This window comes from Pempheris klunzingeri, chromosome 10, assembly GCF_042242105.1.
Source record: "Pempheris klunzingeri isolate RE-2024b chromosome 10, fPemKlu1.hap1, whole genome shotgun sequence".
Taxonomy (NCBI): domain Eukaryota; kingdom Metazoa; phylum Chordata; class Actinopteri; order Acropomatiformes; family Pempheridae; genus Pempheris; species Pempheris klunzingeri.
The window spans coordinates 8,772,704-8,800,519 of record NC_092021.1 but is presented as its reverse complement, the minus strand read 5'-3'; the positions used below and the strand labels follow the sequence as shown (position 1 = coordinate 8,800,519).

Genomic DNA, 27,816 nt, shown 5'->3' with positions numbered 1-27,816 from the left:
ATCATTCCTATCGGCCAACATGCCATCAACATGTAACTCCCAAATATCGATATCGGCATCAGCTTTAAAAATCTAGTATTGATTAGGTTCTAGCTTGCACACACGGATGTGTTATAACACACGGTCAGCTGCGTATGGTCCACACAGTCATCAAGTCTGGGCTCCATGCAGACATCCACACTGGAGCCTCTTGGATGTGGACGGATCCGTAGATGTATTTCACGTGGACCCTCACGGCTACGCAGTCTGGGAAATTCATTATTTCAGTTTATGTAACTACTTCACACAGTGGTGGCTTTAGTCATTCCTCCATATGCAGACAATGTCCTTTGATGTCCTATTATACATCCAGCATCATAATGCACAGTCAGTGAGCATAGCATATGCATTGACTTCATATAATAGAACTTAGGATAATGTTTGCACCACATTTGGTCCTCAATATGCTCCCTACAGGTTGTTTGATGTGGCTACTATTCGCTGTAATGCCTGACCTCAAATTGCCCTGCCGCTTTTCACTGCCGGAAGCCGTCTAATGTTTGGGTTGTGATGGCTGGACTGCTGAAGCTCGCAGCACTTCAAAGAGTGATGAAAGCTAATGTGGGTTCATATGATGTTGATAGGAGGGTGTGGAAGGGCAGCGTGTCCTTCATATTGCACTAAACAAGGACCTGTGAAAATGCTTTGGTACACACCTTTCAAACACACACACACACACACACACACACACACACACATGCTAGTGTGCCCCTCAAAGTCTCCCACTCCTCTTGCGAACTCTCCTTTCACGCACACATCAGCGCACATAAACTTCCGCATCCACAAAAATAGGCTCATATGCAAGAATGTAAAATAATGAAATACAGACGATTACACAAATACACACACATTCGCACGGGCCCAGGTGGCACTGACACTAGAGTCTGAGGCAGACCCCATTCCATATATTTGCATTCATTTATCATCCTTTTATCCAGGGCCATGTGTACGGACTGGGACTGAGATTTTGAATAATGGTGAATTTATTTCCTGTTGCAGCAAAGCTTTAACAGCAGGGACCCCGACCAAGATGATGAAAAGCATTCGTCTGTGACTAAGGTGACAGAACGACAAATGTCAACCTGATCTCAGGGTTACTTATCAGACTTTTTAGAAAACTGACTGCACTTTGGTTGTCACACTGTACAAAATCAGTTACTGCAGCTGATAGTGAGTGGTAATGAGATTGTTGTAGAGGATGTTTGAGCATATTTTGGAAGTCACAGCTAAGTACTAAAGGTAATTCGATATGCCTTACTTTTTTTTTTTTTGCCCTTCTCAGAAACATTTTTGCACTTACTTGTGCAGGGCCACATTCACCCCCTCCTTACCAAGGGGCTTTTCTCACACTTCCGAACTGTAACGAGGAGATTTCAAGACAGATAACCTCAAAAGAGGCATTTTCGTTATTGTGAATTGGAACTGGTGTCGGCTGGCTCCATTGTTCTAGCTACACAAATTAATGTATTCCTCTTTTACAATAAGATAAGCGCTGAATTGTTTCGTAGCCTAATCCTCTTTACTCTAATTCTTTCAACCCTGCATCTCCTGCCGTCTCCACACTGCCTGCCATGTTTTCCATCCTCTCATCTGTCGTTTTCCAATCGCTTCTCTCGTGTATGCAGCCGTCTTGGTTGTGGGAGAGCTGTGAGCCCTCGAACTCCTAGTGGCCTGTTTCCATGCAGATAGATTTTGGTTTTATCTGCTGAGGTTTTGAGATATCCATCTGCTCCAACTGCAATACAATGGGGGTGAATGGAATTTTATAGTTTTAAGCATTTTGTTATGCATTAAATGGCTTAAAACAACGTTGTGGAGAAAAAATACTCTATGAAGATCTTTGGATTATCCTGAGTGGTTTTTGTAAAGGTTACGGTTTCTAAAGTGTGATTTTTTTCAGTGCTTTGAGGAGGAGAAGTGAAATTTCCCTCTCCTCCACTGTATTAGTGTGGAAGCAGAAGTGTTAAAGTTGGATATCCCAACACCTTGGTGCAGTAAACTCACTTTCTTGCATCTGTCCTGTCAGAGGACTCTGTGGTAGGGCACAGCCACCTCTTGTTTCTGCATGATAGATATACCAATTAAAATCAGCATGACGAGTCAGAGCAGGAGGCATATTTCTGAGCCACATATTTGTGGTCTGAAAATGTGAGAGCATGCAGCTTAAACAGAGGAAGTGATGATGAAGGAATCGAGTATTTGACACATGCTGGTCTGTTTCATAGAGTGAGCTGTTGACATAATGATGTTTGCGTAACACGTGCTATCATGCACTATTTTTTATACTATTTTCTTTCTGACAAGGAATTCTTTTTAAAGGAGCTTTAAACAGCATGTAGAAGCTGTATAAATGTGTATGAAGCTTTAGTGTACGGTGGTCCTGAGCTGCATAGCACAACATTGAGCTAAATTTACTCCACTACAGAAATGTGCTGGTGCAGCCACAATGTTGGGAATGATGAGGTGATTGGGTTGAGTTGAAGGCCGCCTGTTTTCTCTCCTCGGTGCGGCCACTTCCGGGAGGTGCCTCTCTCCCCTAGATGGCGCCACTTTCGCCACAGAGGACGCTACGGAGAATGCATTTCTTCATTTAATTTTTGGCTGCACAGATTAAGAAGAAAATTGTTGAAATATCCTCGAGAGCAGGAAGGTCTAAACCTTCTCAATTTGGAGTTTTATCACAACGCAGAGCAAATGTTCTACACCGACCGTTAGCCAATTAACAAAGCAAATCAGGAACTGCAGACAGATATTGATAATCACATGCCTTATAGCAAAACTGTTAAACTGGCTCTCTCCAAACAGAAAATGAAAAACAGTGAGTTTTGTAAGTAATAGTGATAAATGCTTGGAAAAAGAATGAAAAAATTAAAAACATACAAATTTGGAATAATCCATTAACAACTATTCAAAATGCTCAGCTACACTCTGAGATGTTGATAAACTGGAATTCGGAAAAGACTATTGTTATTCATAACTCCATACTTTAATTTGAGGAATTAGAAAACAAATTAAAAACTAAGACTTTTTGAAGTATTTGTAACTGGAAAAACTAGATAACAGAGAACTTTAACTTCTGATTCCCGGTTTCATATTAGATAGGGGAAATTCTAAATGAAGGGGATTAAATGAAGATTAATAGTTGCTGTACACTGTATTCTCACCTGACCCGAAAGCAACGAAAGAATTAATCACAACAGTAGAAAAAAGTTTGGCACCAGCATCAACATTTGAAATGTGGACTTCATGGTGGCTTTTTTTGGTAATGTGAGAAAATCAGAAAGACTTGGAGGAATATTAAAAGGTTGATTTGAAGAGCTGAATTATAAAGTAGCATTTAGAGAATAGGTCTCTTTCAAAATGTTGGGAAAAATAAAATACCCAACTAGATGGAAAATTCTTGTCTTTTTTTCATTTTAATACACTGCAGAAAATAAAGAAGAATCCACTTTTCAAAAAGGGGAAACATTAATGTTACTTGAGTACTGAAAGGACACGCTGCAAAGACAAACCACATCACAAGATATGGAGCTCGGTTTACAAAGCTCTGTAGGTTGAGTGGAGCCGCAAAATCACCCAGTATTTATTTTAAAGAACCCTGTGTATTGTCTTTATCTTGTTCTGTTTATCAAGCGTGTGTGTGTGTGTGTGTGTGTGCGTGTTTGTGTGGGTGGGGATGCATTATTACTGTGAAGACAACCATATGTGACTGTGAGGTACTTGTGGATCTCAAACAGGGTCACATTTTGAAATTTGATGTCGTGAAAGAAATGACGATTATGTGACAACGTGAAATACTGAATGTATCGCAGTCAGAGCCTTACTCACTCTATAGCAAAAGGCTGGAATCACGACTTGATTTGGTCTTGGTTTAGAATTAGATTAAAACGCCGAGAAGTGGCTAAGTGTGCTCGAGTGAGCTAGGCTGCTCCTTTAAACCTCAGCTCCAGCACCAAGATATACTGTATATGATTCACTGCACATTTATCAATGTCGAAATGAATTTCTACCACATTTTGGTATGGAGTTGCCTGTTACACTGAGACTATTTAGCCAAGAAGAAGGAAGACAGAGGACTTGGGGAGGAATTGTGTTGGGCGTCTCTCCTGAAAAACGGAGCATCTGTGTCAGCTCCTCTGTGGCTCTGGCTGGCCTGTCAGACACTATTACACAGGATCCTGTCTCCTGTGACTCGGCTGGGGAGACTCCGCAGGGACTGGCGGGCTAGGCCCTAATCAAGAGAAGACTGCCAAGCGGTTAAAGAGCAGAAGCACAAGCCAACCACCTCCAGTCTCCCTCTATCTCTCTCCATCTTCCCGTTGTCACAGTAACTCCCGGATCTTCCATTACTCTCCGTCTGTCTCTTTCTCTCTCTTGCTTGTCCAAATAGCTCACCCTCCCTCTTGTTTTCCGCCCTCTGCTACTCTCTCTTTGTCTTTTCCTTCCATTGTAAGGCCTTGACCAGCGTTCGCAAACAGAGCAAGGCATCATGGGAGAAGAGTTTGTCACTTAGCGAGACGACGCTTGACACCCCTCTGTCCAGGAGGTCCGCGGAATACAACACGGCGTCAGGCACAGAACAGATTTGTCACTCTGACGGCACCCCTCAGGGATCTAATGTTTTTTTGTCGGTTCACCTTCTCTGACACGGACTGCCTCTAAGTGGCCGGGGTACGGCGCCGAGGTTTTTGCCAAAGTTTTCTAAAGCGTAATAAAACTTTTCGGGGCCTGTGGAACGCAGCATTTGTCTGCAACTCTTTCTTGTTTGGTACTGACTCCAGTGCACATCAGGACCAATCTCTGTGGGAAACAGTTTGATATATTTGATCAATATAATCGACCCAGCTCTGTCGGTGACCATTATCTCAGACAAACCAACCACGCCACTCCTTTTCTTCCTTAGTGAGCCATCATTAGGGGTTTGGTTGTCTGTTTTTCCCACATGAAAGAAGGTCAGTCGCCCATCATGAGGCTAATGATCTAAAAGAATACCTTTTTCAGACTAACACAGTGGGGTGAACAAGCTTGATCTAAGTAAAGGATAATGTACAGTGAGCCGGTCATTATTGCAAAACAAACTCCCACAGGTGACACAGGGTGATCTTGAATCATCCTGAAGGGGTTTGTTGTGCAGTAATGACCAGCTTGCTGTACATTATCACGTTTATTACACAACTTCTTATTGAATAAATCAACAATTTGACCCAAAATACTGACTTAAAAGCAATTTTATTTATTTATTAAATATATTATTAGTTTCTTGCTCCTTTCAGTTAAATTGAAAAAAATACCTAAGGGACAAGTAGAATTATCAGGAATGTTTCTCGAAGGCTGAGTGGGATTAAATGACTGTAGGGAAGCACATTTTAAGCAATTTACTTTATCAATCAGCAGCCATAATGGATTAATCATTAAAGCTTTTGAAATACAAAATGCATTCATTATTTGTCCTTTAGAGAAAACTATATTCAATGGATGCACTGTGGGATGTTTTGTTACATAACCATGTCCAATTTTTCATCAACGCAGGTAAAATTATCTGAATCCTAAATTAAAAGAGACAATGCTGTGATTCAAAGTTTCTCCTCCAATTCATAGTCAATATTTCACAAATGGAAAACAAATAAAAAACATAAAAACAGTGCAAAACATAATAATTCATGATAAACAACTTGAGAGCTTTGAGAGATAGATTAGCCTCGACTAAATTAAGCAGGACATTTACACCAAAGTGTTTCAGTGGCTGTATCCCCAGGTGGAAGGTTAGAGTTGGCGGTTCAAGTGACCTTGAGCAAGACACTGAAGCCCAAACTGCTCCAGTTAAAATAAGAGTCTGATTCCTCTATCAATTAGAAAAGTAAAACAGGATGTTTCAAATGTGCTGTTTGGAAAAAAAATAAATCTCAAATCGGTATTGCAACTGATAATACGGTGTGAATGTGGTAAAGTAGCCACTGTGAATTGGTTGGAGCTGTAAGTGACTGTCAGCTGCTGGAAACATGCAGACACTGTTTACATTGTTAGTATAATGTCAATGAAGTACACTGGTAGAGATAAATAGATTGAAGCAGAAAAAATTGAAACTTTATTTGGTCTTCGGTGTCACAAAGGCAGAAAAAAGCTTCAAAAATATAGTATAGTATATATATATATAATATAGTAGCACTAGATTGGAGCATAAGCATTGCTGGCTGTTTCGCCCCATGCTCCCGACTCTTAGTATTCACAAAACAGAAATGGATGGATATGAATGTTAATTCACATTTTTCTTAACCAATTTTCTGGAAGTTCGGTTAAAATTCATTTAAGTGACACTAGTGAGTGTCTTGTCACAGCAGCCTCATATTAATGGCTCAAACAGAATGCATTGCACTGCATTCATTTATTGAGATCAAACTAAATATTAGTGTGTTAAAGGACCCACTCACCCTCCTTCCAAGCTCCCTTACCACCCAACCCCAGCACCAGGTCATGTCACAGACGCTGCACCAGACGTCAATCACATGATGATAGGACTCTCTGATGGAAAGAAAGAGGGCGCATCCGACAGGCAGAGGAATCTTGGACGAGAGCATCTGTCTCTTGTCATGAGCCACAGGTGCTCTCTGCCACCACCATAAGCACTGAGGGGTCTCTGTCAGGGCTGATAAAGCAGCAGCTTTGATAAGTGTGCGAAGGCATAAGTAAAGATTGTGCCTGGGGCTCTCAGGAACTGAAGACAAGTCTTCAGTGGAGGGAAAATGCGGTGCTCAGAACGGACCGAGCACACAGAGGGTTTCATCAGAAGTAGAACGTGCTGGGCGGTGCCGTCTCCATCCTCTGAGGCTAGCCCTAGTTTCTTGGAGATGTTTATTATTGATAGAGGTGGATGATAGCCCTGGGATGAATTGCATAATCTAGAGCTGCCTCTAATGGATACAGGAAATGGATCAGGCTATCAGTCAGGTCTCTGTGGATGACGGATGTGTCTGTGTTTGTATGCATGCATGTGTGTGCATGTGTGTGTGTGTGTTTGCACTGAGGCTGAGCAATACTACAGTCCTGTCAACTTGCCCCAGCACATATAAAATGGACTGCACTTGTATAGCAACCCTCTAGTCTCAGGGCCACTCAAAGCATTATTACACTTCATTCACATTCACCCATTCACACAAACACTCATACACCGATGGCAGGGGCTACCATGCTGCTTTCGACCTGCTCAGGGTTCAGTACGTTGCCCAAGAACATTTCTACATTACTGACTGCTTCTGCTTCTGATTAGTGGATGACCCATGAACCACAGGCATTTTTTCCCCACAAGCCTGCTTAATCACAGTGATATAGCAAATCCTTAATAAGACACGCTGAATGGATGTGATTTCATAAATTGAAATGCATCTTTTAAATATGCAAGAAGGGCAAGTGTCACATTGGAAAGGATTTAACTCTAAAGTGTAACTCAGAGTCCTAGAGGGGTGCAGTGGTCTCCCAGCAGGAGTCTAGACAGCAGCTTCTGGGAAATGTCAGGTGTGTTGATGCTGTATAGTTGAAATCAGTTTGAGCACAACTAGAATATAGAAATGGTCAATTTTTTTTAATTTAGTCCAATACCACGCATCACATCATATTTGCCTCAAAGGGCTTCACAGTCTGTACAGCAAACACCCTCTATCCCCTAGACCTTCAGTACACTGCACGGATACATGAGGAAGAAGAATGAGGTTATGTTCTTAGCTACAATTTTCTGCAATGGTGATATTAATGACTTTGTTCTGAATTGTGGCCACGAGTTGCACAAAACAGTAGGGTGAAATAATGGATGGCTGCAACCAGCCTATGCAACATCCCTGCAGAAATGAGCTCCGCTTGCTCAGTTAACAGCATTGTTGTAGGTAACTATTGATTCTGTATAGATGCAATGGTGCTCTTGTTCTCCTGCTCTTTTTTAAAAATCATTCTCACAAACCTGCCTAATCACAGTGTTGTCTTACCACGTAATGTCTGTTTTTTTTTCCTGAGTGGAGCAATATTGTCAAGTGTGCTCTCAAGGGTACTGTCTTGGGTATTGAGCATTTGGTGTACAGATTTTCCCAAGTAAGTGGCTCAAGTGAGCACGGAGAAATTCAGTTCTTCTATAAAAATAACGAATTTCAACTGCAGACACCTGTAGGTGTTTGGATTGAATTAAAAGGAAAAACAAAGATACAGAGTAAAAGTTCAAGCTAAACACCAGTAGCGGCTCTAGGTTTAGTGGATATCTGTGGCTTAGTGCAGAAATCTGTGGATTCTTGAGGCCTATTTTATCACCGTTTCAATTATTGCCATAAATCCACTTATACAAAGGTACTGTCATGCATTTAAACCACAGCTTTAGTATTACAAATATGTGCACTGATGCAGTTTTGCACACAACTTATTCTCTTTTGTCAGGTCCGTAGTGCAACGATGACTGTTATGACCAGTATTCCCCTTCTTGCTCTGTCTACATATTCCATCTTTCTGTGAATACTACACAATTGCCGTATTTTACTTTTCTTTTACCATGCTCTACAATACTGATGAGTCCTTCTCAATCTTTAGAAGGCTATTGCTTTCTACATTTTGTTATATTCCATAAATTCTACCTCAATTTCTCGCAAATTGGCATAAGCCCACAATACACTTTCTATTTGGACAAGATTATTTTTTTCAGAAAGTAAACACTCGCACAAGACAAAAATGAGAAAAGTCTGAAATGCCGTTCAGAATTGTCAATGTGTTCTTTTAAATGCTCTAATGAGAAGTGCAAAATGCGCATAGAGCCTCTTCCTCTGAACTGCAGGAACAGCAATTATTTACTGTTCTAAAGATAATCAGTGATTCTGATTTATCCAAGATTTAGTTTTATGAAACATCAACACCACAGGAAACAGCCCTGTTAACTTGTGCCGGTAACATGCAGATAAGGAGGCCGCTGGTTCTTGCTCTACTTCTTTAGGTATAATTCATTGATGCACAAACAGTGTCACATTTGCTCTCGGCACCATGCTGCATGTCTCTGTGTCTCCACTTTAGATGGCTCTAGATACACTCAGACATTTCAAAGGAAGGATTTGAAGGCCATGTAATGTATTTTTACATAGCACCTATGCTCCCAGCCGGGATCAGTGGATTCCAGCCTATTGAAACAGTTTTCTGCTCCCCCAGAAAATGTCAAAGTTGTCACTGATATTCATTCTATATGCCACACATGCTGATGAAGGGACTGCAGTGTAGTCAAGCATTTCATACCCTTGTTTTATGTTCGGAGTAGTACCAGGGATGCTTGTACACAAAGGCTCCTAAAAGTGTCCTTTGCCTGAATGAAATCCCACTGTAACGTACACACACACACACACACACACACACACACACACTTATGATTGACTATGTATTTAGAGTGATACTCAACAGGCATGCAGTCACATTAATTCTCTCGAGATATGAGCATTCAAGTTAAAGTTGTTGACTTTGCCTTGTCATACTTCGTGTAGACTGTTGGGGTTTTTGTTGGCTTTGTGCGTCCGTAATTGATGTTTCACGTCGTTAAACTGTCAGGGATTTTAGGAAAAGCTAGGGAGATGTCACGGTTGTGTTATTCTTTGACACATGCATTAGTTCGTATGTGAGCTTGACATTGTTACTGGGCCAACGTTAACAAGGTTAGCAGATGAGGCCATATAGGGCGATATGATGTATAAGCTCATATACTTCACATACTTATTTGTGTATTTCTAAGGTTTCTAAGGTATTCTAAGATATGTGCTAAGCGGGAAATCTTAATAATAATAGCAAAAATATAGTATTGGCTGTGTTATAGATTCATGTTGTAAGCTTCAATTGAAATGTTATGTTAAAATATAATATAACTCATAAATGAGCCTGATGACAGAGGAGACAAGATGTTGATCAGTATCTATGCTGACATATGGTTCCTCATTATGATAGAGATCGGTGTTTATTTATTTATTTTAATATGGATTGCCCCCTGAGGTAGAAGTCACATGAAGTAGCACTTTATAATGAAGTGACTATTGTGGGGAGGTGTTAACAAGGTGCTAGTCTTTAGCTGAAGCGTTTACACACCCTGCTGTTTCTAACCTTGTGCTATTAGACAGGACGTAAACCCTAGTCTTCGACTGGTTGGAGTCAGCCATGGTGCGGAGGTGGGGGGATTCTAAGTCAGTAAGGACTTTGTACAGGTTTCCAAGTTGCAGGCCTTTCTTTGGGTAGATGGTCCTAGTGAGACATTAGGGCGTGAGGCATCCAGCCTAGATGGTTCATACCAGTAGGCTGTCCCGGGACTAAGAGTCGCTGACAGAACGGCTGCCACATTAAGTCCATTCGAGTTAAGGCCTTCTCAGGGAATAGCATCTGCCAGATTGCCTGCATGCGCAGCAGTCCCTTGCTGTACTAGCATAGCTGCACTCTAAATTTGCCCAACTGAGCCAGTCACACCATTACCTTGTGATATGGTCTCTGTTGATACTTGTGCAGCTGCTGTCTAAATTTGATGCAAGATGGCAGGGAAATCTGTAGACCCAGTGTTTGAGGGCAGCGTTACAGTATCTTTTCAGCAGTGGGAAGAGCAGAATGGCATAAATGGTATGAAATCAATATCTAATCTATATCAATGCATAAATATATACACAACATTCCCCTTCCTCGGACAAACTGGGACATCTGGTCACTGTATCTCTGATCCCTGAACTAATTATTTTGGTTGGTTATGCATGAAATTGTGATTGAGAAATCAGGGTGAACTGCCTGTTTGTACAACAGAAGCGTGTGAATTGGAGTATGGTGTTGATTTCATGAGCTCAAAGGCTTCACTGGAACTGTGATTCTTATAAAAAAGAACCGTGTCTTTATTGTTTTTTTATGTGCCCGCAGTTTGGTTTTTTTTTTTTCAGTTTATTTTCTGGTTGAATCTGTGGACAGATTTCTGTTGTAACTTGAAGTTACCCAGAGTCCCTGCTGCTTTTTGCTGTTCACTACATGCAGTCAGAATCTGCAGCCGTGTCCTGTGTTTCTATTTCACTGTGGTGACACATCCCCTTGGCTCCCACTGATCCTAAATTAATCTGTGATCCAGTCCTCACAGACTTCTAACATGCATTATTGTGACTTTCTAGATGAATATTTAATGTCACATATTTACATGTTGCTCCTCCTTTGTTGTTCAAATGCTCAGACGTTTGAATACACGTGGGTATCGATGGATTTGTCTGGAGAATTACTGTTTATTCACTTCACCAGGAGCTCCAGGTCTCAATTTTACTGCTTACCAACCTAGTCTGATTGTTCAGCGCCTGTAGGTACTTCGTAATTGGCCATCAGTGCAGACAGAAATGGTCTAACAGCAGCTTATATGTATATCAATGGTGATAGCGTTGTGGAGCCTCTGCTGGTGGACACTGTACTCCATAGGATTAACATATGGACAGACAAGTGCTGAATTGGACAGTCTTCATACTCCAGCTGTGCCTTGAAATTCCACCTATGAGTTTCCAAAAAGATCTTTCTGTATTGTATCCCTTTAACCCTGTAATCATCACAGATTGAAACATCTAACGGAGCTCTGGAGTATCTCATCTTTTTGTATTCATGCGCTGACTATTAGCTGTCAAAGCTGGGCTCTGCCTGAGCGTGTTGCTGCTGTCTTTCCCTGCAATTAACATTGAGCTCAGGAAGAGTACAAGTAGAGCCCCCGCTGCCTTGGTTGGATGCTTTTTAGATACAGTCTCTCCACAAGGGGCAGCTCTTTGGTTGTTTTCTGACCAGCAATACTGCTCCTTTGGTTTTGTTCATTTTAATGTAGAAAAATAGATGGAAGACTGCAGTCACCTGGAGACACGACAGGAGAATCTTTTTTTTTGTTGAGTACAGCTGGGGAGGGAAACTAGACCAACAGAGGGAAGCTAGAATGAAACTAGACCAATAGATGCAGTTTTCATTCCATTCCCTCTGCTAGTATGGGAACTGCAGCTAGATGATTACGTCTCTTGCATTACTTCCTCCTGTATTGTATTGTCCCTGGCAAATAAACAGCCGAATAAAAGCTAATTTTCTCCCCACTGAGCTTCCTCTGACGTGGCTGGCAGTGAAGAAAACTGTTTTTTAGTAGTCACAGTGAAAAAACCAAATAAAAGCATGAAATGCAGGGAGGGTCATCTGAAGCCAGAGCAGAAAGAGCAGACATTCATGCCAGTATTGGGAGACCTGTCAGGTACATTGTGGTTGTATTCACAGGAGAGTAAAGATAGATCATGGGATTAAATAATGATCGCATTCATGTGGGATGAAGCTTAAACAAATGTTTAACACGCAAGTTTACATCGTCTAATGAATGATGTGGTTTCATTGATTGTAATGAGCCCAGGGGTCTTGAGAGGACTTTGGAATCTGCTGTTCTACAGTGACTAACATGGGCTCACTCGGTAAACATGTACCTTGGGTGCCTCCTTTTAAAGGTATTTAAAGTGCAGTAACCTGGCGTCAGACCCATGGGGCAGTCCTGCAGGGACCATCAGCCCGCAGGGACTCCCAGCTGTGGGGGAACCGCTTTTAAGCTCCTGTGAGCAGCTTAGAAAATAGCCACAAATACCAACTTTGTCATGTATCTGTCAGATAGACTGCAAAGTAGCTTATTTGTCTATTTAAAAAGGCTATTATAGAATATTAGCAATTTGCCTAAATGAAGCTGTTAGCAAAATCCACACTTCTTCCTTAGGCTCATAACTCAGTAAAATCTGAATATAGGCAGAAGTCATGGGAAACAGATGCTCCTTAACTTCAGCGCTCGCCTCATTATCAGCATGATTGAAAGGCTTTTTTCAGTTTTAAAAGCAATCCAGTGATAGCAATCTGCACATCCATTTGCAGTTACATCATTGATATCATTTGGAATTAGAGTATATATTAGAATATATGTGTTTATTCAGCATTTATTTGTTACACAGAATAAACAATGTGCGTATTATATGCGTATAATATGCGTCTTAACACTATTTCTCGAAATGCAAATGTGTCTTCATCTTTAAAACTATGAACCCCCTCCCACGTCTCCTTGATAAAATTCGAGAGCTCATGTGTCTGTAACTTTATCCTCTGTCCAAAAACTCTGGAACACTTTTATCAGTCATATCTTCTGGTGCAGGCTGTCTTGCTTCCCCTGGTATTTGCTCCTCTTGCCACAATGAAGAGTAAATATATTTTAGAAAATTTCAGATCAGAGTGTTTTAACAGTGCCCTCAAGAGACAGAAATGTAATTTCATGAACTTAAATGTAACATCTCCCCACACAATATCTTTTTGTATTTATCAATATGAGTTTATTGATAGAGCAGATTCACACAAGGTTTTTCACTTTAAACGTATATAATTTATATCAGTATCATTTGGTTGTCATTGTTTTGAGTCACAGTAAAGTGGTGGTTTGCATTTTCACGTTAATTCATCAGATATAAGATGTCTCTTCAAATATAAATGAGTGCATCATATAAAATGACAGAGTTTTATAAGCACAAGTCTGAAAAATCTGATTTATTTTATTTTGTGTTTAATTTTGAATTAAGCAAGCGTGCAATTTTTTCACTGTGGATATCTCACTTCATAATGACACCCTGTCTGACTAATTGTTGCTTGGAATGATGATCATTTCTGCAAATGTGGAGATTGCAGGGTTTTGGTGGAGTGGGGCTCCATTGGATGGACGAATGAATCATTTGTTTTCTCGCTTATTGATGCTGATATCCTGTCATGTTTGCTCTCGCAGCATTTCGCAGAGCTCTACCCCTCAAATTGGCATGCTCCTTCCCTCCGCTACATAGTCACGCACTGATGCATGGACTCGCCTTCACTTTGCATCTCTCCTCTCCTTTGTCTCCTGCTCGTATGGTTTTCCTCCTCTCTCGCGTATTCTGTTGTGCGTGTCCCTCGCCACTCCCCCACATTTGCCCTCCTTTTTCCGTTCATTGCTATCATTATCATCACTTACACTTTTTCGGCTCTCAATCTCCTCTCTCTTACCTCCTCTATCCATTTCACCTCACTGGCCTCCCTGCATCTCCTGTTCTCCGTCTCTCACACCTCGCAACTTATCTGCACGTCCTCCTCTTCATACCTGCATTCCCCTACTCCTCTGCCTCCCCCCTCCTCCCCCCACCACCTGTCTTTGTTCCACCCCTGTCAGCCGGCAGTTCTGTCGGATGCTCGGTGTAGTCAGCATTGGGAGCTGCTAGAGAGGCAGAGAATGAATGATGATGGTTCTGCTTGTTTTGCAAGGTTGTTGTGTGTTGTGACCTGGTAATGCGTGGATACCTTTTTTTTTTTTGTACAAAGTGCTCTGACGGTGGATCGGTTGGTCGTGTGTGTGTGTGTGTATGTGTGTGTGTGTGCATGTGTGTGAGGCAGGTAGAGAGACAACAGGTCCTGGCTTTGGTCCCAAAGCTTAGCTTTTGGAACCCAGATGAAGAGAGTTGAGAGTAGGCAGAACAACAGCAGCCCCTGCAGGAGGTTTGTGCAAACTAATTTCAGGTGACAAAATCCCGAATGGGTGGAAGGGGATATAAGAAGGCATGGAAGGACAGAAACTAGCTTAAATGTGCACAAGATGCCGCAAATGTCACTCTGAAGAACAGAAATGTATGATCAAGTGCACTCAGGTTCGCCTGCATGAATGCACATGCATGCTCTTTCTTGTCACAAAGCCACTCAAGTCATTCATAAGAACACAAGCACACACATACACACAAACACACACACACACACATAGGATGTTGCTCTATTTGTGGTCAAGACGCCACGCGACTGTCCAGGTTTCGTCTCAGCGGAAGTGTGGGGCATTGTCTGCGACTGTTGCAACGCTCGAGCCAGCAGGCACATAAGGCCGTGCCATATGGCCCTGGCCAATGGCCCCCACCACTCTGTCTGCAGAGACTTGTGGAGGATCAAATTTTTCTCACCTTCTGTCTCGCCGTCCCCCTCTCATTACCATTCTATCTTCATTTTTCGTCTTCTCGAATCTCCCTTCCGACGGCCCTGTCTGTCAAAGTCATATTTCAGATTTTTTCTGGCATCTGTATCTCCGTCTGTGTACATTTTGCTGACACCCACCTGAGCAGATTTACAGTAAAGTGCAACAGCTGACGAAGCTCATATTTGCAGACTGCCAACATCACACGCTGTCTGTTATCAAGGAATTCAAGGATCAAAGCTGAAGCGCCCTGACAATGGCTATAACAAGAACGCCTTTCTCTCTAATATGGTCATGTGCAGCGTGAAGAAGTGAAGGAACACGAGTCAGTTTGAAAGTTTGAAATCTGTGACCTCGGTTCGCCCTCTTCCTCGCTGTCAAGTCAACAGAAGTCTCAGATGAATAAATAAGAACTTGGCAGATAATATTTCAACTTTTTTTTTTTTTTCCAACTAGACCAGTTGGAGATCAGTTGAAAGATGCAGTCGAGATGAAGACGTGCAACGCTTTACATCTTGTCTAACTGTCTTATTTTATATTTGGCAGTCTATTTCCACTCCTCACTTTCTAAGTCACTTGCTTCTGGTCTGCCTCGCCTAAGATATAAAAGGAATACGCCCAACATGCTTTAAAAGGCCCATACGACACAGTGTCCTCCTTTATACCCAACTATGAGTATTTCTGGGTGAGACTGTAATTTGCACACAGCTGCTGCCTCCATCTTGCACCTCCTCTTAGGGAGATGGAGGTTTTAAATCACCCATCCTCTCATCACTCCTCTCCTTTCCGCAGGGGTGTGAGCCAGATACTGGGGAAGATCAAGAGATGGGGTGGGGGAGTTTTCACGGAAAAGAAGGCACTCTTAAAAGACACCCACAGGGTTCTGCCGGGCAGCTTTCCCTTCCGTTGCATCAGGCCTGGCATAAAGTGAGAGTCCCCAGGTTAAGAACAGCCTGAGCCAGATGGGAGAGAGTGTGAGGGGAGAGGGGCAGAGGGGAAGGATAGAGGATGGCGAAAAAGCGCGGGCCCTGCAGTAAGCTATTCCAAGCGCCTTTGTGGGGTTGCCATTTTTTCATTCTCTCCCGCTCTCCTTTGAGGGGATTTTCTATTCCTCTCCCTCTCTCTGTCTGTGTCCCCATTTCTTCTTCTCATTCTTTTTTTATTTTATTTTATGGTGTTCTTTTTTTGCCTCGGTTTCTTCAGGCGCTGTGGTTCTTTTTTATTGTGCCAAGTTTGTTGAGCCAGATCTCTCTCTCTCTCTCTCTCTCTCTCTCTCTCTCTCTCTCTCTCTCTCCCCCAGCCGTCTGCATCTCACTTCTGTATTTTTCTTTACTTTCACTACCCCTCAGTCTCCCTCAGTCTCACTCTCATCCATTTCCACTGACTTCTTCTCCCCCCAAGCCCAATTTCGCTCATCAAATTTGCCTCTCGTCCTCTCTGCAGCCTCTCTCCTTCCTGCATCTCAATCCCTTTGATCAAGAGCCAGTGTGCAGTTTCTCTTTCCCCTCTATACTCCTCCTCCTCTTTTTGCTCTCTTTTGTGTGGATTCTGCCGTCTTTTCTCCCCTCAGCTGGTTAAAAACATTGTTCTTGTTCATTACGATGCTCCTGGGCTGCTGAATCGATGGCATGGTTATTTTTGTGCTTCTCCTTGCGGCCATCAGGCCTTGTGTGTGTATGTGTGTGTGTGTGTGTGTGTGTGTGTGTGTGTGTGTGTGTGTCTCAGATGACATCCACACTAAACCAACTGCATTTGAAAATGCAGCTCATGAGTGAAAACGATGTACAGTTTTCAAGTCTTTTTCCTAAAGATCTTTGTCCACGCTCAAACACCCGAACAAGCTTTGGGTTGCTGAAATGAAACACACTTGTCACACTGTGGAATGTGCATCCGAACAAAACTACTATTTTGTGGTAGAGGAATTGTATCACAAACTAAGATTAAGTGCTGAAGAAAGTAAGAATATTTCATACATATTAATTGAGGTGCAGTCAGGAACTACTGGTAAATGACATTCTGTACTTTTCTACATATCAGACGGATACGCTGCAACACTGAGATTACAAGTTCACCCAGTCAATCTTCACCCAATTATCCACGCAAACGTTCACGAATAAAGCAGCAGAGTCTAAACTCTGAATGTCACATGCCAACTTGTCCCATTCATCAATGAAATGAATCATTAGTTCCTGAAAATCTTCCTGTCCGTTAACCATGTGAACAATAACTCCTGCGCTACTGCACTACGCTATTTAACGATCAAAATGTCTTCTGACATATAAACACATAAATAAAGGTCAGTGACACCACTGTGTGCTCATGGGGTGGGTTAGAGGTGGCAACAGTTTTTTTTTACAGCAGGATCACGTCATCATTTTCACAAGGTGCCCTTTTTCCCATCTACGCTAAAACTTGAGGCAGGCATTTTCAGATGTGTTCACTTTGGCATTGTCAAGCGGCTAAGTGTGAGCAGAGGAGCCAGAATGGAAAGAAAACGATGCATTTCCATACTGAGCTGACTCAACGTGGGCACAGAATCGGCCATTATCTCCATTGTTGTAGTAGGAGCGACGTGCAAACATACGCAGACTTACATATGTGCTAATAGCTTTCCATGCTCATGCCCTTCTGCGAGAGCCATGTAGTGTTCTGCGAGGGCACAGACAGATGATTCGGCCCAGAGAGAACAGAATCCAGGTTAATCCATTAGAGACTTAAAGGGGAACAGAAGTGGAGACAAAGAGCCGTGAGCTCCTGAGCCTCGTTCCTGTGGGGACTCTCAAGCGAGTCCCTTGTCCTTGTGATGTCACACCCAGCCGAAACACATTTTCACACATTGCCCATTTTTCAGCACTTTAAAATTTAATCAGGTTATGGGCTGTGACAACGGAGCGACAATTTCTCTGGACCCACTGAAAGCCATTCCTTCTTCCCAAGGAATATTTCTCAATTGAATAAATACGTTTGTTATTCCTGTGGTGTAGCGCAGGCGAATCAATATCAAATCAAATGAATATCTCTCCTTTACAGCCACAAAGAAGGAAAACTAGAGACTCTGAGCTCTAGCGCCATCAGTCACCTGAAAAATCTAGAGTTGCTCCGAAGTCGACAAACCATGTGGGGAAATGAATAAGCAATTCTGTACCGCAGCCGATATTTTTCCCAGTGCCCTTGAGCAAGTCACTTAACCTGTTACTGCTTCAGTGGAGCCACAACAGAGGTGAGCAGCTGCACTTTAGATGCTGGCCATTACTCTGGAGATAGAGGCAGCATAAATATATCCCACTGAAAAGAATGAACATTTGTTGCGGAATTTAAAGGAATCTAACTAAATGACTGAATAAGCAGCAGCACAGTCAAAGAAATTACCCGTAGGTGTTATTTATCAAGAGTTTAAAGGTGCCATATTCTGCTCCTTTTCAAGCTCTTACTTGTATTTTGAGGTCTTATTTGAACAGGTTTACACGGTTTAAGTGTTCAAAAAACACGTTATTTTTCTAGACATGGCTGCTGCAGCTTTGTTCAGCCCCTGTCTGAATGCTCTGTTACAGAAGAACAGTACAGTTTACGTGCTTTGCTCTCGGCATCGACATCTCATCATGTTACAGCGAGGCGGCTGGAGGAGGTCACATGATCAACAGATGTATTATGTCATAAAAGGAGACAAATCTCAACGGTGTGTTTTCGCACACATTCACTGTCTGAGTCTGAGGGTCTATAGATTCTCTGGTGACACACATTCATGTTGAAAAGTCAATTTCAATTAAATTTAATTAAAAAGTGCATTTTGCATAGTAAGGGACCTTTAGGACTCAAAAAAAAAAAATCAGGTTATCATCATCATGATTGCATGGTTGTGGTTTGATCAGATTTGTCATCAGATTCTGATTCAAATGCTAAACCATGATTGGTCCATATGACAACGCCCTTTCCCAGCTGAGTCCTGCCCACTTAAAACCAGTGAGACAAGCACTAAGAAAGCAGAATGTAATCCACCCCTCATGGTGTGAAGCTGATGGAGAACATATGTTTCTAGAGCCTTTAAAATTGTGATGCAATTGTCACTGTGGCGATACGTCAGTTTCATAACGATATACAACTCTGACAAGGCACGTGCCCGACTGGTCTTCATAACAGAATGTGATTAGCCGGAAACAACAAAAGTTTTATGTCTCCAAAACTAATTTATAGATCTGTTAAACCACCAAAGGTGTAGTCGGTTTTAATACGATGAAGTCGCCTGTATCTGTTGTTAGGGTCTGCACCATTGGATTGCTGCATGCGTTTGTATACAACAGCACGTCTTCAGTGACTCCTCGGAGAATTCTAATTCTCAGTTTATTTTACAACCTATTTCACCAAAAACTATTTAGCTACAATCTAACCCATCTGGTACATCGCACCAGTTAATCCAAAAATCTTTTTGCAACAGTTGGACCAAGGTTAAGCCCATGCAATGCACAACACTCCAGAACAAAACCCTTGATACTAAATTAATCATGAATATTACTATTTTATTACACTACGTGATAGCATGTTTGGTGATGTCCAATCCAGGCCCAGAATGGATACAGTTATTTTCAATTTAGCATCCTTTTTTTATTATCTTATTATTTAGTTGAATGCTTGAACCACCAAATTTGCACTGGGCGACTCCTGAATCCTTACAGTTTTTTCTCACTTTCTTTATTAGAAAAGACTACTATAAGGTGAGGGGAGAGATTCGCAAGCACGATACAAATTCTATGACAAAATCAGACCTTCGCATTTGCTTTCTAAAGTGGCATCAATGAAGCGGTGTTTACCCTTGCCAAGGCCTCGCATAGAGCGTATGAGCGGTGAATGAACACAACCTTGTTTGAGAACACACTCTCACTGGGTTTTCTTGATGAGCTTCCTATGACCTCCTCAGCTTTTTATGCTCATCTTCTTACCTGTTTTCTGCTGTTTCCTCTTTTCGTCTCTGCAGTGCAACAATGACTATGCCCCAGTGTGCGGCTCCAACAATCAGAACTACCAGAATGAGTGCTTCCTGCGCAGGGATGCCTGCAAGCAGCAATCCGAAGTACTTATTATGTCAGAAGGCGCCTGTCCTGCCGGTATGTACATTTACATTTTGGTGCCTACACAAGCAAATACGCGCACACACACACTCTCTCTCTCTCACACACACACACACACACACACACAGAGGCACTGAAACAAACACACTCTTGCAGTGCATGCAAAAAATACTCAAGTGAGAAGTAACACATATTGAACATTTCCTGCACAGTTCTCTGCGAGCATGCAAATGACACAAAGCAAATGTCAAGCTAAGATGCTATAAATGTAATTTTAATCCAATTTGAACATTCTATATAGAGTTGTACAATGTTCAGGCTTAAATATTATAGTCATCAAAATGGGATTAATGGGATTCAGTAATTACTGAATGATGCATTACTTCAAAGAAATTACAAAAATGTATGATGAAAAATTTGCGAGAGATGGCAGCCTGATGCAACACACCTACGATGACAGTATTCCCATTGAACGGATGACGATTTCATCATAGCCAAACAATATCCTCACAAGGAAGTGAAGACAGCATTTGGCCAAGAGGCCTGTTGAGCAATGCGGAGAGTTAAACTAGTTAATTATACAGTTTGTTTCAATTCGCTGTGTTAAACAGAAAAGTTAAAAAAAAAGCTTGACAGCCACGACCTTTCGTTATGTAATGTTCAAATGAATGTCAAAAGGCATAAAATATAAATACTTGCCAAATTGTCATAGGTAGTTACTGTAACATTGTTGCCAAGAGGCATGCTCAACAAAGCAGAAAATTGAATGACTGAATCACACATCATCTTGATGGCCGTTTCATTTTTTGCCGGATTGTGTAGACATTTTGTTTTCTTTTATCTTCTTCGGAGAGTACTTGAATTAATACTGTAAGGGATCCAGTGAAGCTACTTGCATGTTTTCAAATGAATATTTAATATACAGTAACAAGTACAAGAAAGAATATATTTAGACATCATATGCTTACAGCTTTGTATTCACAAAGAATAACGTTTAAAGGTAGGGTATGCAACTTATTTTAGAAATTCTCACAACATCCTGACAGCAAACAGTAAATCAAATGGTTTGACAAGAAAAAGAAATATATGTAAATGTAATAAACCTGTCCAATCAGACCTGCCTGTCTACCTACGCACTTGCTTACCTGCGCGCACTCTGCCCGTGCGCTCAAGACTCGACTTATCGCTAAAGCCAGCAAGCTAGTCGCACAAGACTGGCAGAGGAAGTGTAGCCAAAATTTGAGCCGATACCCGCTGAGCTAAAGAACGAGACGGGGTCGAGAGTCTAAAATGTATGTACTGCGGGAGACTGTCAGTCTTTGAGCTGATTGAGCAGTAACTCTGAGCTAAAGGTAACTTTACGGATAGCTAGTTTTCTTGTGTTTTTGTGATTGTGTCATTCAAAAAAGTTTTTTATTTGATACACTGAATAGCTGAAAGACGTTGTCAGGCAGCAGTCATGTACATAACAAACGAGTCCTCACATCACTATCGTGGATTCATCCTCCAGCTGTAGCAGTAATGTATTAGGGAAGTGGCTTTGGAGGGAGACCTGAGGGGAGGAGGTGCTAGTTTCTCTAATTTTAAGGACCCTGCCTTTAATTTCTTTGTAATTTTTATTTTGTATCTTCTGAAGACCTTTGAGTTGGTTGTTGAGTTTGAGTTAGTCCACTCTATAGTTACAAGATACATAGTTAGCCATGGACTCTCCAAAGTCACCAACCAAGTTGCTTCTATGTCAGGGCAGTAAAGCAGCCATGTACCAAGCTATCTCATCAAAAATGTATATGTCTTCTTGTGTAAACAGCACATGGAGACCAAAAGCACTTGCTCTGATTGGTTGCTTGTCTTTCCTATATAACATATTTCTGATGCTATTTCTGGTATTGAGAGCGAAAGCAACATGGGGCCACTTGAAGAAAGGCACAGTAGTCTCCTTATGTCGTTTCCAGTGCAAGCATTTTTTCTCCCCATCCAAGTGCAGGAAGGAACCTAAATACAGCTATTTCAGCTGCATGACGATTGCATGGAAATAGTCTCCTTTTTAATATACAGTGCTTAACAAATTTATCAGACCACCTGTCATAAAAACGAGAAAACACAAATATTTTAGAAATCTGTCAAAAACTTGTTTCAAATTGAACATTGTATTATTATTTATTAGGCAAATAACAAACTGGAACAACTAAATAGTCCTTATTCACATATTTTAACCAAAAATCTTAATATTTAGTTTGACCTACTTTGGCCCTGATTGTTTTCATGTACTTTTGTTATTGAGTTCCAAATAGTTCCTAGCTGTTCCCAGAGACTTGCTTTGAATTAAATTTGTGTGTGATCTATTTTTTAAGTCAACAAATCCCAGATCTGTTCGATAGGATTCAAGTCTGGACTTTGACTTGGCCAGTCCATCAGTTCCACTACTCCAGATTCCTTTTACATCATTTCAAATACATCATTCTGATTAAAGAGCTTACACATACTGGTGGGTTAACCATTACAGAACTAAAACTCTAAAACACCTTACTCTGATGAGTTTTGTCAATACATGTTGTTAATACATGGACACTGTTTGGTGCAATCTTGTAGAACCCCCTTTTTATTTAACGAGCCTATTGCCTCAAACTATGAATAAATGAATGAACGTTTTAATTGCAGGCAAGTGGCTGTGGTACAAGCAGGGTAACAAAATTATAAACTCCACAGGGACAACCTCCCCTCTGCTTCACATCAATGAGTGATTAGGTTTGGGCTTGTTTTTATCTTCAATAACTTCATGGCTTGATGTATAGGCCTTTTTTTTCCCCTAAGAAAATTGTTTCCTCTTGTCCACCGATGGAATCATCTATTGTTTTCATCTCTCCGCTCAGTGTAATTATCTAACATAACTGGGATTGCTGTTTGCTGATATAGTTTGGTGTTTAAGCTGCTGAGTGGGTGTCTTCAGTCAGAAAAGGTCAGTCACTTCATTAGCTGTGTTGTGGGGGCCAGTGGTGCTGCTCGGACTATGCAGTGCTATAAAGTTAAAGGTCTTTGGTCATAAAAGGTTTGTGAGCAGTTGTATTAATTCACTCTATAGGCAGTAGTAAAAAGAAGGTCTTTATAACTTTACTACATTTTCATCCTGATGATGAGCAAATGCTGTGGCTGTTTTAATTAAAACACATTCAAACCGATGTGCAGCATTTGTTTCAGCACCCAGTTTTTGTTTTGGATACCCTGCCATGAATTGTACGTAGGGCAGTCTTTCTAAAAAATGACCACCTGGACTGCAAACAAGTCTTATCCAATGATACAAATATGAAATGTTCATATGTTATAAAACATTTCATTCTGCGAGCGCTCCATAAAAATTCTGAACACACACAAAAGCAGGTGGTGATTTCTCCTCCTCTGGTTTCTTTTTCATTAGAACATGGATAATTGGGTTTGGCCTATGCGCTGTGTTTATTCCTGTGATGGCAAATCCAAATGACTGAGCATATACTTCAGAAAAAAAAGCATTCCCAGACACCCACAAAGGAATTCTTCCCGAATCTCCCAATTAGTGAATCATGTCCTGAATAATGCGCTTAGTTGTGAATGAGTGATGCTGGCTGTTTCTGAGGCTCATGTGAATCACTGCTTAAGATAAGATAGCATTGCTGGCTTGAGTTGAGCTGTCGATGACTCAGTAACACTCGGTGACAGGCAGCCAGTCCATGAAAAGGCCCCTGAAAAGACACAGGTCAGCAGGGGGGAACATGTGGAGCTTGAGGTGAAAATGTTACTGCAGTAACAGTGGCGATGTCTGTGTGGCAGCGGGCAGGCCTGTTCATGGTCACATGAATTGCTAGTTTGTGGGCTGTGAGTGAGATCCTTTTCAAGACATGTGATAGTGTAAGCCAGTGTGTGTGAAATAACTTTGTGTGCCTTTTGTAAGAGAAAGGGATAAAGACCCCTTTCTTTCATGCAAAGAGCGGTACTTTGAAACAAGGATGGTTTTGTGGTGTGATCCTGTGACAAACAGACCATGACAGTGGTTCTATATATGCTCTATTCAGCATCTCATGTTACACTCAGTTACACTCATTCTGGCATTTATCCAGGCCACGGTAACAACTATACTTCCCTCCCTTGGACCAATCAGTCTCCATTTCTTCAGAATCTGATCTATTTAAGTAATGCAAGACTGAAAAACATTTTTACAGAAATTAGACGGTCTTAAAGCCATTTTGATTGCAGCAGTGGCCCGGAGACAAAAACCAACAACAATTAAAGACTGTTTTGAGTAGTTAAAACACACAAAGTGCCTTACTGCCTTATCTCTTCAAGCATTGATATGGTTGGCCAACTCCCTTTGGCATATGGAGCTTTGAAGACCAAACTACGCAGAGGAAAGAAGGTATAAACCACCTCCAGTTGAGATTATCTCCTGGTCAGACGTGATATTCTGCAGAGACATGTGCTCTCTTCAAGTTCCATATGACATACCACTTGTTTTGGTACGCTGTTTTTGCACTTAGTGCACAATGCAATTTACATACTTAACAGTTTTACACTAAAAACAAAAGATAGAATACACATGTTAATCAAATTGTAACTTTGAAGTATGAATGTCACTGTCAAGATGTGATGTTTTTCTCAGGATTTAATAGTTAGTTAGTTAGTTTTGTGTACTTGGATGCTCGCAAAGCCGTTTTACCACAATCCTCTAGCTGGGAGCAGCTCCTGTATTTTCCTTACCTGTGTTGCAGTGTGAAAGAATCATAACCAACCAACATATTTATATTCATGTTCATACCTACATTTGCACTTACCATACTGAAATTTGTCATTGAGGTCAAGTGCGTATGTGTGTGTGTGTGTGTGTGTGTGTGTGTGTGTGAAGTGGGTAAAAGGGGTGTGGCATAAGGAATGGCCTTTAATAAAAAAAGCACATAACTTCTGAACAGACTCATGAAACACCCCTGTATAAGTCTTTCAACCTCTATTTAAATCTTCAGTAGGCATTGGAGTCAAACTAAAAGCAGTTTTCCCAAATTTAATGTTTACCCGCGGAGCTTTAAGCATCAGACAATCACTTGGATGAGTGGAATAATGACTATAGGACCGAGTTAATAAGGAGGTGATATGTGATGGCCGGTTGCCATGAAGGCTTTTACTTATAAACAAATCCAATATTTGTCCCCTCTGTACAGATGCCCACCCAGCCTTTTCATACAATATGCAATGATGAGTGGAATAAATGTCACTGGTAATAAATCTCAGAGCGGAGTGCTAAAATGAATCTGGTGGTTTATGGGTGGAGGCAGAGGCGTGTCTATAGATAACATCACAATAATCCAGAACAGACAGGTTGACAGTCTCGTAGTACATAGGCGTATCCAAGTTTTGTTGTAGCTTGCTGAAAAATGAGTGAAATTGGAATGTAACTTTTGATCTAACCACACACCAACATATTCATACTCTGAGACCCTCTCAGTGCTGTGCCCATTCAGAGTGCTAACATGAGTCCATTGTTGTTGCACGCGCACATAGATGCACATGGCCGCAGCTCTTACCAATCTGATGGTGATCCTGTGAAAACACACTGCATGCTCAAAGCCCGCTTAGATGTAGTACGTAGTATAGAAGTGGCGCACAGCAGAAGCTCGGGTTTCCTCATTAAACAAACAAAAACACTCATAATTTCTCGGAACCCCCTGGAGAACTAGCGAAGACTTACATCTGGTGACAGTGAAGGCCGTTAGCATATGGTTCACAACATTTGCAATCTCATCAACCCCTTCGGGGACTCCTCGTGCCCTGTGTGCAAGCATCCGCATTTATTATGCTTTTCCGCTCATTTGTTCAGGGTTTTCCTTTATTTTGTCACCAGTTATCAACAACCATAATGTGAGCATTATTGGGTTTGTCTGCGGTTGCCTTTAAAAGGTCAATAGTGACTACAAAACAGCACTCCCAGGAGGCGGACCGCTTTCAGACCAGAACAGAGGCACTCATTAAAAAGGAAAAAAAAAGATAAACAATATTTTAAAAAATTATTTAAAAAAAAAAAAAACCACATACACATCTCAACTTTTTTCATTTAAATCCAATTCTAAATACAGTTGTCATTGAAGCATTTGACACACAGACAAGTTATTTAATTAGTGATGTTTTTAAGATAAATTCATTTTAAGATTCACCGCATTAATGAAGAAAGAAATGGATGGTAATATGTTGTTGTTTTTGTTACATTAGTTCTTTTACATAGATTTTATATATATTGTATATTAAGACTAAATATAATTGACAGCGGAGAAAAAAAGCAATTCTAAATATAGTTATTTTAAAGTGTTGAAATCTTTGATATCATGAAGATATCAAAAGGAGGAGTAACAAAAGCTTTCTTTCCATTTGAAAGTTAAACACATGAGATTGCTGTGTGGGTGCTTTCTTACATAACAAAGTGTTACACGCAAACCTTTCATGTGGAAAAGTAGGGCAGTCAGCTACTTCTGAAGTGTTTCCTCTCTGCTCTCTTCTCCACTTAGCCATTTAGTCGACACTCTCAGCTAAGCTAACTTAAAATGGGTGCAACACTGGGAAAGTGTTGGAATATCTCGAATATCGCAGAGTTACGGCCAACTAATATAGAGGAATGCGAGCGTCAAAAGTGCTTCACCCGGGCTGCACAGTACATGCACTGCCACGAAAAACCTTCTCTCCCTCTCTGTTGTTCTCTCTCTTTCAATCTCCCCCAGCCCTCCTTTCCATTTCCATCTCCTAAAATCCCATTAGCAGCTACAGTACACAGTGTAATAGATATATGTCAGCTCAGTAACCACTACTTGTTTTCTCTTTTGCCTGGCGGAGAAATGTCATGGAACAGACCTCTCAGGGGGAGACTTGGTGAGAGAAAATCTAGATGTAGTGCTCATAATGCAACTTTGACTTGTTCTATTAGTGGATCAGTATTAAAAAAAAAAACAGGGAGTCCTGCAGTGTCAATGCTGAGAAAACAATCTCACCACAAGGTCCGTTTAGCAGCTGTCTGGAACTCTTGAACATATGAATATGGAGTTGGTGTGTCATGGAACTGGAAATGTTCATTTAAAATATTATTATTATTTCATTTAAGTTCATTAAGTATTCTGGGCTTTCAAGGCCTAAACCTTTATTAATAGATTTTTTTGCCCAGTGTAACAAATGGCAAACAACAACAATCACTTAGTAAATATTTCCTCATAAAGTAGCCATGTCAAAGATTGAGCAGGCACAGCGAGCCATTAGCATTTGACCACGTGTTTTTAGTCATCTGACGAACGTAAGTCCAATGTTCACTCCTCTTTTATGCTCCAGCTAGTTGCCAACTGTGTTTGCCAGCCATTTGGGTGCTGGGCAGGTGGCTAACGGTGGGTTTTTTTCGAGCCTTTTGCTGAAAATAGCTGCCTGCAGCTGGAAACTACTCTGATGACAGCGTTTAAAGTGAACCGGAGAATCCAAATAATCAGCTACGGCTAGTAGTAGTAGGAGTAGTACAGAGTAGTACAAAGTAGTAGTAAGTAAGTAGTAGTAAGTAGTACAAAGTAGCTCAGAGGAACTGCAGAGCTGGGCTGTAAGTCTCTGTAGGTTTGATTGACATTACGAGCGACTGCTTTAAAGTGACACATACACATTTTCTGTATTGTTAATATTGACCAGTGCAGCTTTAAAGACCTTTCACTAAGTCGTTAAGTCAAGCTTAAAACTCTCCACAAACGAGTCCAATTT

The 27,816-nt window shown here is 41.2% G+C and overlaps 1 protein-coding gene across 2 annotated transcripts in view; it reads left to right on the top strand.

Moving 5' to 3' along the window:
• The window catches only part of tmeff2a (transmembrane protein with EGF-like and two follistatin-like domains 2a), a 94,177-nt gene that overhangs the window by 17,047 nt on the left and 49,314 nt on the right, over nucleotides 1–27,816 (top strand). For both annotated transcript variants that reach the window (XM_070838422.1, XM_070838421.1), the window contains exon 3: nucleotides 19,986–20,115. In XM_070838422.1, the coding sequence (XP_070694523.1) occupies nucleotides 19,986–20,115 (130 nt within the window). The remainder of the gene's footprint in view (nucleotides 1–19,985; nucleotides 20,116–27,816) is intronic.